Here is an 18,496-nt window from a genome sequence, read left to right as displayed (position 1 = left end):
GTATATTCTGAATACCCCCAGGAATTCATTCTGAATTCCCCCAGAAATTCGTTCTGAATTCCCCCAAGAATTCATTCGGAAATCCCTCAAGAATTGATTCTGAATTCCTTTAGGAATTAATTCTGAATTCCTTTAGGAATTCATTCTGAATTCCCCAGGAATTTATTCGAATTCCCCAGAATTTCATTCGGAATTCCCCAGAAATTCATTTGAAATTCCCCCAGGAATTCATTCGGAATTCCCTCAGGAATTCATTCGGAATTCTCCCAGAAATTCATTCGGAATTCCCCCAGGAATTCATTCGGAATTCCCCCAGGAATTCATTCGGAATTCCCCCAGGAATTCATTCGGAATTCCCCCAGGAATTCATTCGGAATTCCCCCAGGAATTCATTCGGAATTCCCCCAGGAATTCATTCGGAATTCCCCCAGGAATTCATTCGGAATTCCCCCTGGAATTCATTCGGAATTCCCCCTGGAATTCATTCGAAATTTCTCCAGGAATTCATTCAAAATTCCTCCGGCAATTCATTCAGAATTCCTCCAGAAATTCATTCTTAATACCCCCAGAAATTCATTCTAAATTCTCCCAGGAATTCATTCTAAATAACCCCAGGAATTCATTCTGAATTCTCCCAGAAATTCATTCTGAATTCTCGTAACAATTAATTCTGAATTCCCCAGGAATTCATTCGAATTCCCCAGCAATTCATTCGGAATTCCCATTCGGAAAACCTTGAAAAAGCTCCTGAAAATCAAAGGAGAAATATTTGGCAGAGCTACAAGAGGATCTACAGGAGTAAATTCTGGAGGAGCTCCAAGAAGAATTCATCCTGAATTTTCCTAGGAGTTCATTCTGAATATCCCCAGGAATTCATTCTGAATTTCCCCAGGAATTCGTTCTAAGTTCCCGCAGGAATTCATTCGGAACTCATCCTGAATTCCTCCAGGAATTAATTCGGAATTCCAGGAATCCATTCTGAATTTCCCCAGGAATTCATTCAGGATTCCCAAAAAATTCAGTCGGAATTCTCCCAGGAATTCATTCGGAATTCCACCAGGAATTCATTCTGAACTCTCCCAGGAATTCATTCGGAATTCCTCCATTAATTCATTCGAATTCCACCAGGTATTCATTCGGAATTCCTCAGGAATTCATTCGAATTCCTCAGGAATTCATTCGAATTCCTCAGGAATTCATTCGGAATTCCCCAAGGAATTCATTCGGAATTTCTCTAGAAATTCATCCGGAAATCCTTCAGGAATTCATTCGGAATTTCCCCTGGAATTCTATCGGAACTCCCCCAGGAATTTATTCGGAATTCCCTCAGGAATTTATTCGGAATTTCCCCAGAAATTCATTCGAATTCCCAGAAATTCATTCGGAATTCCCAAGAAATCCATTCGAATTCCCCAGGAATTCATTCGGAATTCCCAGGAATTCGTTCGAAATTTCCCAGGAATTCATTCGGAATTCTAGGAATTCATTCGGAGTTCCTCCAGGAATTCATTCGGAGTTCCCCAGGAATTTATTCGGATTCCCCAGGAATTCAGAAGGAATTTCTCCAGGAACTCATTCTGAATTCTAAAGGAATTCCTTCAGGAATTCATTGTGATTTCCTTCAGAAACTCATTCTGATTTCCTCTAGGAATTCCTTCTGATTTCCTCCAGGAATTCATTCTGATTTCCTCCAGGAATTAATTCTGATTTCCTCCAGGAATTCATTCGGAATTCCCTCAGGAATTCATTCAGAACTCCGCCAGGAATTCATTCGGAATTCCCCCAGGAATTCATAAGGAATTTCCTGAGGAATTCATAAGGAATTTCTCCAGGAATTCATTCGGAGTTCCCCCAGGAATTCATTCTGACTTCCCCAGAAATTCAAAAGGAATTTCTCCAGGAATTCATTATGATTTCCTTCAAGAATTCATTCTGATTTCCTTCAGGAATTCATTCTGATTTCCTTCAGGAATTCATTCAGAATTCCCTCAGGAATTCATTCAGAACTCCGCCAGGAATTCATTCGGAATTCCCCCAGGAATTCATAAGGAATTTCTGCTGGAATTCATTCGGAGTTCTTCCAGGAATTCATTCGGACTTCCCCAGGAATTCAGAAGGAATTGCTCCAGGGATTCATTGTGATTTCCTTCAGAAATTCATTCTGATTTCCTCCAGGAATTCATTCTGATTTCCTCCAGGAATTCATTCTGATTTCCTCCAGGAATTCATTCTGATTTCCTCCAGGAATTCATTCTGATTTCCTCCAGGAATTCATTCTGAATTCCTCCATGAATTCATTCTAAATTCCTCCAGGAATTCATTCTGATTTCCTCCAGGAATTCATTCAGAACTCCGCCAGGAATTCATTCGGAATTCCCCCAGGAATTCATAAGGAATTTCTGCTGGAATTCATTCGGAGTTCTTCCAGGAATTCAGAATGAATTCTTCCAGGAATTCATTCTGATTTCCTCCAGGAGTTCATTCTGATTTCCTCCAGGAATTCATTCTGATTTCCTCCAGGAATTCATTCTGATTTCCTCCAGGAATTCATTCTGATTTCCTCCAGGAATTCATTCTGATTTCCTCCAGGAATTCATTCTGATTTCCTCCAGGAATTCATTCTGATTTCCTCCAGGAATTCATAAGGAATTCCTCCAGAAATTCATTCTGAATTCCCCCAGGAATTTATTTTAAATTCCCACAGGAATTTATTCTGATTTCCCCAAAAATTCATTCTGAAGTCCCCAGGAATTCATTCTGAAATCCCCAGGAATTCATTCGGAACATCCCAAGGAATTCATTCGGAATTCGCCCAGAAATTCATTCGAATTCGCCCAGAAATTCATTCTGAATTTCCCCAGGAGTATATTCTGAATACCCCAAGAGTTCATTCTGAACTCCCCAGAATTTTTTTCTGAATTCCCCAAGAATTCATTCAAATCCCTCAAGAATTGATTCTGAATTCCTTTAGGAATTAATTCTGAATTCCTTTAGAATTCATTCTGAATTTCTAGGAATTTATTCGGAATTCCCAGAATTTCATTCGAATTTCAGAAATTCATTCGAAATTCCCCAGGATTTCATTCGAAATTCCCCAAGAAATTCATTCGGAATACCTCCAGAAATTCATTTGGTATTTCCCCAGGAATTTATTCGGAATTCCTCCAGGAATTCATTAGGGATTCCCCCCGGAATTCATTCGGAATTCCCCCATGAATTCATTCGGAATTCCCCCAGGAATTCATTCGGAATTATCCCAGGAATTCATTCGAAATTCACCCAGGAATTCATTCGAAATTCCCTGAATTCATTCGAATTCCTTGAATTCATTCGAAATTTCTCCAGAATTCATTCTAAATTCCTCCGGCAATTCATTCTGAATTCCCAGAAACTCATTCTGAATACCCCAAGAAATTCATTCTAAATTCTCCCAGAAATTCATTCTAAATAACCCCAGGAATTCATTCTGAATTCTCCCAGAAATTCATTCTGAATTCTCGTAGCACTTAATTCTGAATTCCCCCAGGAATTCATTCGGAATTCCCCCAGCAATTCATTCGAATTCCCCAGAAATTCATTCGGAATTCTCCAAGGAATTTATTCGTAATTCCCCCAGGAATTCATTCGGAATTCCGCCAGGAATTCATTCGGAATTCCCCCAGGAATTCATTCGGAATTCCCCCAGGAATTCATTCTGAATTTCCCCACGAATTAATTCTGAATTTCCCCAGGAAATCATTCTGAATTTCCCAAGGATTTCATTCTAAATTTCCCCAGGAATTCATTCTGAATTTTCCCAGGAAGTCATTCTGAATTCCCCCAGGAATTTATTTTGAATTCCCCCAGGAATTCATTATGAATTCCGCCTGGAATTCATTATGAATTCCAGGAATTCATTCTGAATTCCCCAGAATTCATTCGGAATTCTGAAATAATTCTGAATTCCCCCAGGAAATAATTCTGAATTCCCCCCTGGAATTCATCCTGACTTCCCCCAGGAATTCTTTATGAATTCTCCCAGAAATTCATTCTGAATTCCGCCAGAAATTCATTCTGAATTCTCCCAGGAATTCATTCTGAATTCCCCCAGGAATTTATTGCGAAATCCCCCAGGAATTTATTCTGAATCCTCACAGGAATTTATTCTGAATTCTCCCAGGAACTCATTCGGAATTCCCACAGGAATTTATTCGGAATTCCCCCAGAAATTCATTCTTAATTCCCCAGGAATTCATTCTGAGTTCCCCGGATTTCATTCTGATTTCCCTAAGACCTCATTCTGTATTCCCCAGGAGTTCATTCTGAATTTCAGGAATTCATTCTGAATTCCAGGAATTCATTCTGAATTTCCCTGAGTTCATTTTGAAATCCTGGAATTCATTCTGAATTCCCCTATAATTCATTCAGAATTCCTTCTGGAATTCATTCAAAATGAACCACCCTTCTAATTTTTATGTTTTCTATAAATATGACACCAATACTACTACAGTATATGACAGTTTTTATTGTACCAATACTTTCAAAGCTTTGTTTTGGTACTCAACCCACCTTCACCTTAAACGGCGCTGGATTGCATGGATGAGCATAAATTAGCCTCTTGTTTACAAAAACAAAGAACCTTTTGTTTTCAAAAGCAGTTTCGCTCTTTTGAAATGTAGGTGCCGATATATTGGAGCTTTGAGTGACGGAAACCCCAAGTAACCATTAGCACTATATATCGCCTTTTCCGCAATATAAAGCTATAAAGCCCGGCACTATAAGCCAGTATAAAGCATGTTCGCATTGTGATAGCGTTAAAGTCGCACGTACGAATTTTTTAAATGTTTACGGATACCTGGAAGATCTACTGCTGTGGCTGTAGATCGCAAGTTCTGAACTCAAGGACGGTTTTGATGACCCAGGATATCCCAAAACCATCTTACCATGTCCTTTGATCTTCAGGAATGTTTTATGGATACCGTCGTGCGGGGCTTCTTTTGACAAATCGGGGGCTACTTTGGACATTTTGGAACAAGAATTGTAACGTAAATTACTATCAAATCGCCATTATTACCATTCGGGTGTCTTGTTGATAGTTGGATGCTAACTTTCTGTTTCAAATTTGGTATTTTTTCGCCTAATTTTTTCAGAAAATCCAAAATCCAAAGTAGCCCCTGAAGTCAAAAGAAGCCCCGCACGACGGTATGGTTGAATACATATCCAAGCTTTTAATGACGAGAGACGCTAGTGTCGTGGCTGTAGATCGCAACTTCTGAACTCAAGGACAGTTTGAATGACCCAGGAAATCCCAAAACCGTCTAGCCATGTCTCTTGATCTTCACAAATATATTATGGATAGGGTTGAATACATATCCAAGCTTGAAGTGACGAAAAAAGCTAGAGTTGTGGTTGTAGATCGCAAGTTTTGAACTCAAGGACGGTTTGGATGACTCAGGATATCCCAAAATCATCTGACCATGTCTCTTGGTCTTAAAATATGTGTTATGGATATGGTTGAATATATATCCAAGCTTGGAGTGACGAAAAAAGCTCGCATGGTAACTATAGATCGCAAGTTCTGGACTCAAGGACAGTTTGGATGATCTAGTACATCCCGAAAAAATGTTTTGTCATTTTTCGATTATTAATCACGAAAACATATGAAATATATCAAATTTACTGGGTAATATCGGTTAAATAAGATGTGGTGATGCCTGAAAGGGTTAAATAAGATGTGGTCTCTATACGGTATAGCGATTCCCAAAGTCCATAAATTAAACGTAATTCGGCCAAATGAATGGTTTCAATCTTCATAATTATCCACGGTGTATTTGTCCGAAGAGGCTTATTTTCAAAAAATCAGTGCCTCTGAAACACCCACCGCACGAAAGTATAGGTTTTCCTCTTTCACGTAGGTGCATGTTTAAAATGTTCTATCGAGGAGGGTCATTTTTCCATACATTTTAGGGGTGTTAAATTGGCTATCATTTGAGATTTCTATGGAGTTTGCACCAAAAATAGTGATAAAAATAAAAATTGTTCTAGATCCCCTGATAGAACATTTTAGTTTTCCCACTATATAAAAGAGGAGAGCATATTTTCGTGTGGTTTCAGAGATACTAATTTTTGATAAATAAGTTGATCCCATAGAGACACCGTGCTCATTTTCAGCCAAACACGATTTCATAGAACGACACAAACATAGTCTAGATCTAAACCACAGATAAACAGACGTCTTACTCAACACATGTTCTATCGTTCATCTTTCTAACGGTGGATTCAGTAGTTTGTTGGTGGTCAATCGGCCACTGATGGCAGTTCCATCGATTTTTCTTGTGTTTGACGTTTACGTGCTACAGCCATCTGGTTGCCGCTTGTCCAAACACAGTAAATTTAGGCAGGAATTGGGCGATAATAATTCCGTGACGATGATTTTGATTGCATTTTGTTCTAAGTGAGACGTCTGTTTCTATGTGTCTAAACTATCGGCTTTCATACCAGCTATAAGCTCTGTTTTAATCAACAATACTCAATCATTTGCATTAATATATTACTAATGAAATGAGAGAATGTATTATATATAGATTTCTCTCATGGATATGGATGCAATTTTGTTTTTAGGGCCAACCATTGACATGTACGTACAGTCAGTCTAAGCTGAACTAAGCTATGATATTGCGCAGATAATTTTTGGAAGAAGTTGTTGAGTTGTCAAATTTTGAAATATTTTCATTTAGCTGCCTGGATGTGACTGCATTTCTCGATGATCTGTAAATCTGGCCAAAAACGTCGAAACATATTCACTTAAATTTATAAATTGTATTATACTTACGGAATAAGTTCATAAATTACCATACCATGTACTGACATTTTACTTAGATTATTACAGCCTTATACAAAATTGTTCATCTTCAATAACTTTTCTCGTCATTTAAAAGATGAAAAATATATGAAGAATCCCAAATAGCATGTCTGTAAAGATAGTTATTTAATTTTCATTCCTCAAGTATTTTACCGAACAAAATATTCATTTCTATAACCGATCTTATATATTATGATTTTTTTCGTCGTCGATAAATGTAAGCTCACAAATTAGCTCTTTCGGTTGGAAAATAAAGTCGTAGCTTTCGGTTCATGTCTTGTTGAATTCGATGTGTAGGATCCAGGTAAAGGACGACGAAGAATAAACCAAAATTAAAAAAAAACCTTTTGAATGTGGTATGTTAAGTTTAAATGAAAGTTGCAACATCACACAACTTGGATGTCATAAGATTGTAGAAAATAGAAAAAAAAAGTAAAACGCGCACCTGAACCAGTTGTTGTATTCTATTCTTCTATCAGCTGCATGCGTGGGAGTGAGAGCAATCGCTACGCGAGTTCTATTTCACCGTCACAGTCCGTAAGGCAAAATCAATAAAGTTAAGGGAGATAATTTACTGCTTTATCCTTCTCTGCTGCCTCGAGCATAGAGTCCTGCGAACTCTTCAGTCTCCAGGCTGATGCTGCTTTTGCTAGCGCTTCCTTTTATCCTGCATCTCCAAAGCCACACGCACACTCATATCTTCATCCCCCAACAGCTGAACTTTCCAGGATAGTGGAGCACGACACAAAAAAGCGAACAACCATAATTCCGCTGATGGGGGGGACCACTGAAGGACATCTACTCTTTGTCATGACCGTTCCCATGAAGGGTCGGATTCAAGGGGGACCTGCAAGCTTGGGCTCTTTAACTAGCGAACGCAAGTTTCCGTTCTGAATACAGTCCAGAAATTATTAAAAGATAATCAAGAAAAATGTATCTCCTTTTTTCCATTTCGATACATCACTCGTCACCCCGTGTCACGTTGTCACTCATTTTCTCACTCACACCCGCGCGCCGTGATTACACGAAAAACTGGATCAACTCATGCGTTCCCTTGTTTTCTTTTATTCTTTCTACCTGATGCTCCTGTCGCCGCACGGCACCGATTCCACGCAAGAGCAGCTCGCAGCATCTCAGAAGAAATGTACTCAGACCCCACACGTTGCGATGACCAACAGAAGGCAGAGAGCAGTTCTGGCACTCACTCTAAACCCGATTCTGCGCACAAAGATAAAGATAAGAAAGATAAGGAAAAGGAGGAACGTGATGAAGGTAAGTGTCATTCAATTGCTCACTTCTCCTTGCCCTCCAAACACCATGAAGCTGTTTGCAAGCGCTGACCCAACCGTCAGTAGGTTCGAACGTTGAATGTGCGTTCAAATAGTTGCACTCTTTCTCTGTTATTGTGAGTGACTTTCATTATCCAGAAATACTCAACTCCACATTCTCTCCAACTTTTGTAACCTAAACAATTTAGACACAGTTATACTTTTCTTGTTTTCCACCGTGATGGAACACTTCCCCGTTTCCTCCACCCTTCAACCTACGTCTAGGGAATGCTCCCATGTGTCAATGCCAACACATTTACGGGTGTCGTACATTGATTTGATAAATTATTTTACTCTTTTCTCACCGCACAATCAACAGAAACAATCAAAGTATTTGACGGCAACTGTTCATATCGAAGAAAAATATTTAGAGCCATCACCGTACCTAGAACATGCTCGTTAGAACAATTACTGACCACCGCCTTGAGGGCCTTTCACATAGCCAGGGATTCAAATGTGAGTTGTCCGTGTGCACGCTTTTCATGATTCTCTAGATGCAACAACAATAACAATGTTCGAATGATCTCATCTTCACATATTTATGTTTTCAGCTATTTTTTCTTACGGACGTTTACGGTGATGAAGTAAGATTACAGGATCCGACGCCAGTTCTGAACCTGCACCGAGTCGAGGGCAAACGACCAGCCATCTATCTGCGATTTCGGTAAGTTTATGTTTCCGTTGACGTCGTATCAAAGTTGTAATAATATTCTCGTAAATACAGATCAACAGACATAAAACACGTCAGTTTTAAAGATCAAATACCTCGTCACGAAACACTGACGGCATCTGTTGTTTATTCGGGTAAATGGCAAATTAGATAACAGATTAGATTAGACACGAGATCGTAGCTTGTGGTTCGTGAAGAATAAAACGGATTACTTGTTTTGCTCTTGCTTGTTGGCCTCAACGTATTTTCGACGGTCACATTATCATAAAATCAACATTGAACATGAGGCCAAATATTCATTCTTAAATTATTTTATTATTTTTGGCCAGTTACAAGGTCGACAACTTATTAACTGCCCATTTTGAAATGATGGAGACGCATGACCATTCCATGCGTAGTGGAAGAGGAGGCAATATGCCCTAGGTCAGCCAATAATATTCTCCAATGTCTTAGCTGTAACATTTTTCACGGGTATTTTTGCCTCATGGAACAGTTAACAATATAGCTAGCTGACGCCATCTTAGAATTGTAGCAAATCTTAATCATATTGATAATATTAATATTTCCATAAAAAGTGATGATATGTTGTTGCCGGAAAACTCATAAGGCAAAACGCCTTTTAGCCGGCAGCAGCGATGCCAGATCTAAGGAAATTTCCGTTGATCTACGGAATTGAGTGCTTTCTACGGATCTACGGATCCGTAGATAAAACTACGGAAATTTGAAAATTTCTGCGGAAATCTACGGATTTTTTACTAGCACACTTTTAGTTTCAATTGATCTGGTTTCAAATTTAGATCAAGTTGAGTAAACAATATATAAGTTCCTGATATAGGTATGGGTTTCTATTTAGAAGGAAAGAACGTTACAAATATTTATTGAAAGTTATGTCCAATTGGTCTCCGAAAGGTCAAAGGGAGATAATACTAATTATTCGAACTTCTGTCTTGCTTCCATTTGAAGAGAAAGGGAAGAGTATCGTAGATGATGAAAACATTCTTGAATTTTCTGGTCGATCATTGACCGAGATTACCACTGCCTAAAATCCAGAAAATAATCACATTGAAAATAATTCTTGTGTATGATCCATGAAGCTTGTTGCAAATAACTAATTCATTCAGTGAAATCGAACATCCTATTTAAATTCTTGAATAACACTCTTGCTCTTGTGTTATAATCCTGAAGATAAGTTTGAACAGCCATGCGTGCATTGTGCAATCTTTGTGGAATTTAGGATCCACCTTCGACCAGTTGGAAGTCAGTAAAGGAAGGTGGAGTTGGAAGTCAGCGAAGGTAAGCCGGCTACCCAACATTTGATCCTTCGAACCGTATAGTTTCCCAATAATCCGGCTCGAAGGACCATTATATTGAACTACCGGAACCTTTTCAACATAGAGAGGGATAATTATAATACGCTGCCATAAACGTAGTTAATTTCAACCCAGTCGTCTGGATTGTTGACTGCACAAGTCATAACACAGCTCAAACATTTATTAAACATTTTATTACATATATACAATTGCTTAAAAAAATTATACTGGCGGAGTTCAACTGGGACACAATGGTGCACGCGACCCACTAAACTGAATATTTTTTCCTCAAATTTGTTTGCTTACGCCAAAATTGTTCTGATTTTTCGCCAATTTTTATAAATCCTGGAGGAAATTCCCATTTGACTGTTCAATGTAAATTCCTTCAAAAAACTCTTCAGGGATTCATCCGGAAGTTCCCTAAGGAATTATTTTAGAAACTCCTTGGGAAATTCCTTTAGCAATTCTCTCAGAATTTCGTTAGGGAATAGTTTTCGAAAATCAACTCAAGTTATAATTCGGAAAATCCTTCAATAATTCATTTGTAAATTCCTCCAAAAATACTTTCGGGAGCTCCTCCAGGAGTCCCAAAAATTTTTTCAAAAAGTCCGCCGGTAATTGCACATTTTTAAGGAGTTCCTTCGGAAAAGTTCGAAGTAAATTTCTCCAGAAGTTTCTTCGAAAGTTGCTACAGGAAATCCTCTGAAAATTCTTCTTAAGACTTTTGAATGTCGAACATTCTTCTACAAAACTTTGGAAATTCCTTTTGTAACTCGTTCGGATACTTCTAGAGCTTTGTCCTTGAATTTTCTAGATGAAATTCCAAATAAACTACTGGATAAACTTCCGAATAAATGGAATTTTTCGTGTAGCGATTTCCATAAAAAAAAATCACAACCAGAGGTGCACGCATCGTATATCTCACACTATCGCCTTCTGTTAACATTGTTGTACTAAACTTCATTTTGTGCAGCATACACGTAAGGTGGTTGTAAAGTAATTGTGCGATGTTTGTCTGTGGTTAGAATATAACAATACCAGTAACTATAAATTTTGGACGGTTAGTTGTTATTTCTATGCATTGAGAAAAATTAGAGATCTGTCCTGTGGTGTTTTGTATTCTCAATCCACCACTTCGGAAGTGGTGCGCTGTTTTCATATCGCGAAGCGCTATTCAGCGCACCACTCCTGAAGTTATGTTTAACGTACGGATTGTGAAAAAATCCTACTTCGCTAGCACCCAATTTCGGGTTTCAACTGGATTGAGTATATAATAGGATTGTGAAGGAGTGTTGGAATTGGCGCTTTGATGTTGCATGAAGAAAAAAAATCTTCACGGGAAAGCATACGAAAAGTTTTTAAAACTCTTCTCAAAAATTCAAAAAGCAATTTAATTAAAAACGGTAAGCAGTACGAGTTTGGACTGTATAATACACACAATATTTCTGAATTTATTGTGATATTACACTTAATACACAGTATGAGAAAAGTCCAACCCCGTACTGCTTACCGTTTTTAATTAAATTGCTTTTAGAATTTTTAGTTTAAAAAGTGTTTTGTATGCTTTCCCGTGGATTTTTTTTTCGATTATCATCTTTCTGCTTCTTCTTCTTCATGCAACATCAAAGCGCCAATAGTGACAGCCAAAATTTTTGAGCGAATCTACGGAATTGATGTTGAAGCAATCTGGCATCGCTGGCGGCAGCTCTAAGGTAACAAAGCACCACGCGTCAGCGAATCAGAATTCTGTTATGAAAAGTGCGTGGAGACGCGTAGTGTATTGTAGGTTTATTGGTTTATTATTATTCTACATCAACAGGCTTGTTGCTGCCCCAATGATGTTATGGATGAGATACAATATAATACAATATTCATAATAAAAACATACAGATAGTCAAGTCATGGCAACACACATTAATATAGCTAATAAGCTTTGTCATTAAAAAAACAATAAAATTTACGCCGGATAAAATTTACCTCTCGGGACAAATGGAAATCAAACACTTGGGAAACTTGATTGAAAATCCGCTGCAAACCGCCTAAAGCTCCTTTCTGACCGTAATTTGTTCGATGGTGTCTTGGCCTCAACATTACATAGTTACGAAGAGTTCTCAGGCGGGCGTTCAGGTTGATGAGCTCAAGAAGAACCTTTAAATCAACCCTGCCTTGTACGACGTCAGCAATGGTCAATGCTCTGGTGACGTTCCTTCTATCTTGCAAAGTGTCAAGGTTGATCAGGCGACAGCGGCTCACATAGCTTGGTAACTGGAAAGGGTCACTCCAGGGCAGCCTTTGAAGTGCGAACCGAAGAAAACGACGCTGAACGGATTCCAATCGTTTCACACCATTGTTGTAGTATGGGCTCCAAACGGCTGAACAGTACTCTAGAGTGGGGCAAACTAAAGAGCAATATAACGATTTCAAGCAATATATGTCAGAGAAAGTTTTAGCGATTTGAAACACAGCTGCAAGAGCTCTTGAAGCCTTATCGACGACGTATGCGATGTGCTGCTTGTAAGTCAGTTGTGAATCCCGGATTACCCCGAGATCCTTCACGTGATTCACGCGCTCGATTTCTGTTCCCCATTCAATTCATAGTTATACATAATCTGCTCTTTCTTTCGAGAAAAAGTGATTGCAGAGCAGTTTGCCGGGTTGATCACCATTCGATTCAGTGAACACCAATCTGCGACGGCGTCTAGTTGGCGTTGCAGATCTACGCAATCTGCATATGAGCGGATCTTCAGATAAATTTTGAGGTCGTCTGCATAGGACAACCGTGGACCTTCGATAACATAAATCACATCGTTGAAATAGAGCAGATTGATGGTCCCAGGTGACTGCCCTGCGGAATGCCAGACGTGGTACTAAACATGGGTGAATAACAGTCTTCTAAAGTAATCGTTAGTTTCCGATCTTCAAAAGTTGGTTATGCGCTTGAAATTGTTCTTCATTTGAAATTGAGTACTGAGTCAAATTAAAAATAGTTTCTGGGCTACTGTAATGATTCCTTCGAACAGCTCTCCAAGGACTTTCTATTCCTCATCTCATATTACCATTAGTCGATGGTCCCTTCAATATCGACTCATAGAAGTTTGAGGTTTTCACCGATCGCCTTGGACAATGATATGAAAACGCAACATTTTGATATAAAAAAATTTCTCCTTCTGTGAGACTCCTGCGGGTACCTTGTCTTGTAGATTGTAGATATTAAGTTCAGAATGAATGACCTATTTGATAGAAAAAAAATCCAGATCAATCCACCTAGCGTTGGTGGTGCCTTTCTCGCGCATTAAAAAATAAGAAAAACACATAAAAGAGGTCGAAATAGCACTTTAGGGGGATAGATTTTACTTTTTCCATCAATTCATATGCATTTGCGGTCATTTGAATGCATTGCTGCAATCTTCGAAAAAAAAAATTTTTTTCGGTTTTGAAATTTTTTCCCAAGGGGGGACCCTTGGTAGAAAAACAATGTTTTTTCAATAACTTTGGAACGCAATGACCGATCGGGCCAATTTTCAATAGGAAACAACTAGACCGCAATCCGCGTCGACTGCAACTTGTTGCGAGCAAATCGAATAATGCTAAGTACCAAAAAGTGTGTCTCACATTTTTGTACACACACACACACATACATACACACATACAGACATCACCTCAATTCGTCGAGCTGAGTCGATTTATATATAACACTCAATCAAAAGTTCGGTTTTGGAGTGATCCTATAGCCTTTACGTATACTTTGTATACGAGAAAGGCAAAAACGAGGTTAATCTACCTTGCGGTGATAGTGCCTTTATCGTTCGTTCAAAAGGGTTGAGAAATATATGAGAAAAGTCCTTGGAAAAGTCTAATATAGGTAGATAGCTCTTATTTTTCATATTTGTTTCTTTGCATTGTAAAATTTTGAGCATAAGTGCCAGAAAAGTGATTTTCCCATGCAGCTGCTGAAATTAGTATTTTGGCCATAACTTCGGAGCCCATAGTCCGATCTGGCAAATTTTCAATAGGAAACAATACCCGGGTAGAGGTTAATAACAAACAAATAACATAATAATAACAAATTTTGCTATGATATCAGATTGAGTTATTCCTATGTTATTTATAAATAACATAAAATAGCATCCCAACAACAAATTTTGTTATAATAGTAAAATTAGTTATTTATATGCTATTGTAAAAAGGAGCAGAACAACAAATAAAGAACAAATTTTGCAATCATAGCAAAGTTTGTTATTCATTTATCATTTGCATTTTCAACATATCAATAATAACTGATTTGATTTTGATATTTTCTTTTCTTTAAATATTTTGCTATTGGTTTGTTATTATAATAGCAAAATGAGTTATTTATGAGTTATTTGCTAGAGCAATGTATGTTATTATTTTTGCTATTTTTGCTGTTTTCTTCTACCCGGGTAGGGTAAGATTTTCATCGAATGCTATTTACTGCGAGCAATTCGGTTGAGGAAAAGTTCCTAAAAGTGAGTGAGATTTTGTGTGCACAGACAATTTCAATGGATTCCTCACGGCACTCCATAATTACCGAAACTGGGCCTGGGGTTCCCCGGGTTGATATTAGATTTCAAGAGTCTAACCAACTATTTGATGGAAAATTATAGTGAAAGAGCCGCTGCACGGCATGTCTTTAAGGGCCGATGTCCACGTAAAGTTTTTTCACGCTGCTTGCACGTAAACGTATACACGACTGCATTTGATGCCGGGCACCTTGCGTGGACGCGGCGTGCACGCAACTTGAAAACACGCTACGTGGGCATCGGCCCTAAGTAAGAGTAAGAGTAAGCACGGAAATGTCCTCTCCTATGAGCTCCACGACGGTACTTCATAGGTTCCAAAATGGAAAATGTGGTCACTTATTCATTTCGGTATAAAAACGGAAATGTCACCATCTACGGGTTCCCCGGGGGCACCTCATAGGTTCCAAGAGTGGCCAATGTGGTCAATTATCGATTTCGAGCTAAATATCCATCTCATTGGTGGGAAAACACACCAAAAGAGTCGCCGCATGGCATATTTTGGTGCTAAAACGGAAATGTCCCCTCCTGGGGGTTTTGTGGAAAATCATGACGAATGAGCCACCGCACGGCATACTTTGGAGTTTAAACGGAAATATTCCTTTCTACGGGTTCCCTGAGGGCACCTCATAGGCTCCAAGAGTGGCCAATGTGGTCACTTATCGATTTCGAGCGCATAATAATCTATTTTGTGGAAAATCATGACGAAAGAGCCGCAGCACCGCACATTTTGGTGCCAGAACGGAATTGTCCTCTCCTACGGGTTCCCTGGGGCACCTTGCATATACAAGGAGTGGCTAATGTGGTCACTTATCGATTTCAAGTGCATAACCATCTGTTTGGTGAAAAATAATGACAAAAGAGCCGCCACACGGCATATTTTGGAGTTAAAACGGAAATGTCCCCTTTTACGGGTTCCCCGAGGGCACCTCATAGGCTCCAAGAGTGGCCAATGTGGTCACTTAGCGATTTCGAGCGCATTATCATCTATTTTGTGGAAAATCATGACGAATGAGCCACCGCACGGCATATTTTGGAGTTTAAACGAAAATATTCCTTTCTACGGGATCCCCAAGGGCACCTCATAGGTTTCAAGAGTGGCCAATGTGGTCAATTATCGATTTCGAGCACATAATCATCTATTTTGTGGAAAATCATGACGAAAGAGCTGTCGCACGACATATTTTGGTGCTAAAACGGAAATGTCCCTTCCTGCGGGTTCTCCGGGGGCACCTTGCATGTACCAGGAGTGGTCAATGTGGTCACTTATCGATTTCAAGCGCATAACCATCTGTTTGGTGGAAAATCATGACGAAAGAGCCGCCGCTCGGCGTATTTTGGAGTTTAAACGGAAATATTCCTTTCTACGCGTTCCCCAAGGGCACCTCATAGGTTCCAAGAGTGGCCAATGTGGTCAATTATCGATTTCGAGCACATAATCATCTATTTTGTGGAAAATCATGACGAAAGAGCTATCGCACGACATATTTTGGTGCTAAAACGGAAATGTCCCCTCCTGCGGGTTCCCCGGGGGCACCTTGCATGTACCAGGAGTGGCCAATGTGGTCACTTATCGATTTCAAGCGCATAACCATCTGTTTGGTGGAAAATCATGACGAATGAGCCACCGCATGGCATATTTTGGAGTTTAAACGGAAATATTCCTTTCTACGGGTTCCCCAAGGGCACCTCATAGGTTCCAAGAGTGGCCAATGTGGTCAATTATCGATTTCGAGCACATTATCATCTATTTTGTGGAAAATCATGACGAAAGAGCTATCGCACGACATATTTTGGTGTTAAAACGGAAATGTCCCCTCCTGCGGGTTCCCCGGGGGCACCTTGCATGTACCAGGAGTGGCCACTTTCATCGGAAGCCCTCTCATGGACCATACATTACCGTTTTAAGAGAATCTATGAAGAATTAGCGATCGAATGGCATATATGAAGCGATTTTTATGCTCTTATTCGTAAGTTTTTTCTAATATCCGAAGAAGGTTAACAGCATTTCATATTTATGCGTCCCATTTCTCAAATCAATATCAAAACATAAGAGTTACAGTTGAATAATTTTAAAATAACACTGCTAATAGAACATAATTATTATTGCCAGAAATCGAATTGTTTTTGACAAACCTTAATTGGTATTATTGGATAACACCGGAGATTCCTAAGACCAGGGGATTTTTTACCTGTCCCTTTTAGTTATTTTTTTTTAATTTGGGAAATGAGAAGCATCGTTTATCAGAAACTCATGTCACTCACACTATGTCGGTGAAAATATGCCAACCTCATTATGTGTTTTATTGCATGATTCACGTATAAGTTATACATCAACACTGCTTTCTGAATTCGACATGGCGAATAGATCGAGTTACGTTGAGTTGTTTTAAGACAGTGACCCAAACTGGTTTTATGACGCATTTGAAAGCAATAATAAAACTATTATTAAAACTTCAAAGCCAGCAAACAGTTTAGTTTTAAAACATGGTTAATAAGAGTTTTATGGATATCTCAAGAGTGATATAAAACCTTTGTTCGTTAGCATTGTTTATGACCACCATAAAACAATAGGCTTTAATTATTCCCATAATAATAAGGTTTTATTCATATAAAACCCAACGGTCACAGAATTGTTACTTGGGATGTGATCGGCAGGGAGCTCTTCATTTGAGAAAACGCTGGCAAACTTAGCAGGGAATAGGCTACAGACATCTTGTTGCGTCGAGGCCGATACGTCGTCCAATACCATAGATGAAGGCAATCCTTTCTCCTTTCGTTGCTTGTAAAGGTAATTAAAAAAGGATTTTGGATGGGATCGGAGCCTAGATTGAATTCCCTGCTCGTATCGGTGATCAGAGGTCTTACTCAAGCATTTGTATTCGTAATTCAGCCTGACATAGTGTTGTTTCAGCGGGAGTGTACGATATTTGGTAAATCTTTTGAGTGCGGCCTTCTTCATTCTTTTTAGCAAACGTAATTCATTTGTCATCCAAGGAACGCGGGAGCCATCGCAAACAATCTTCTTCGGGCCATGCCGATCAACATAAGCCAAGACGTGCGAGAAAGTTTGTGCAGCGAGATTGACGTAGTCTGAATCCAGAATATGCTCCCAATCCAAATTAGACAACACAGCTTCTATACTACGGTGGTGAGCCTACCGGAAATCGTACGAAACTGCCGATGAAGTGATGGAGAATTCAAGAGAACCATAATTCTTGACTGCGATAACTAATGCGGGATGATGTGGAACGAGCTTTACTAATGGTGCGGGTGCAGTTGAAATTTGTGATTGTTCTAAAAATTGAGATATCTTTCCCAATAGTATATTCCATAAAGAGAAGCGCTGTCCAGCGGATCAATAAGGCAAAAACAAAGGTGCTGTTTGAACGAGATGGCGCCACAACATTTAAAGTAAAATGAATTTCCTTGTATGGACAAATCATCCGTTCTCATCAACTACGCATCGCATCAATAATGTTGTCCAATGAGCTGCTCGAAGTAGCTCGAAGTTGTTCCCGTCCTGCTCGTTCTTTTTTGTCAACAAATGGGCATGAGCAGGACAGGGAGAAACTTCGAGCTACTTCAAGCTCTCATTGGACAGCACTAATATGAAAGCTAGGTTAAAAAGCAACAAATAATTTTTGTACCCACGACTTGTTTTTCAGTTCTAAACAATAAAAGAGATTTCATTGTACCTCCATACTAAATTCTAACTTTATACTTTCAATTTCTTCAAGACTGTGTGTGGAAGGAACATTGAAAACTTACGATATCGAACAGCAGATGTCACTAGTGTATATGCAATA

At 39.1% G+C, this 18,496-nt stretch overlaps 1 protein-coding gene across 8 annotated transcripts in view; it reads left to right on the top strand.

Annotated features, from left to right (window-relative positions):
* The window catches only part of LOC134202643 (diacylglycerol kinase theta), a 164,604-nt gene that overhangs the window by 89,038 nt on the left and 57,070 nt on the right, over positions 1-18,496 (top strand). For all 8 annotated transcript variants that reach the window (XM_062677662.1, XM_062677687.1, XM_062677694.1 and 5 more), the window contains 3 exons: positions 7,964-8,113; positions 8,489-8,625; positions 8,721-8,833. In XM_062677662.1, the coding sequence (XP_062533646.1) occupies positions 7,964-8,113; positions 8,489-8,625; positions 8,721-8,833 (400 nt within the window). The remainder of the gene's footprint in view (positions 1-7,963; positions 8,114-8,488; positions 8,626-8,720; positions 8,834-18,496) is intronic.

Source organism: Armigeres subalbatus, chromosome 1, assembly GCF_024139115.2.
Source record: "Armigeres subalbatus isolate Guangzhou_Male chromosome 1, GZ_Asu_2, whole genome shotgun sequence".
NCBI classification, from domain to species: domain Eukaryota; kingdom Metazoa; phylum Arthropoda; class Insecta; order Diptera; family Culicidae; genus Armigeres; species Armigeres subalbatus.
This window is presented reverse-complemented; position numbering and strand designations above follow the sequence as displayed.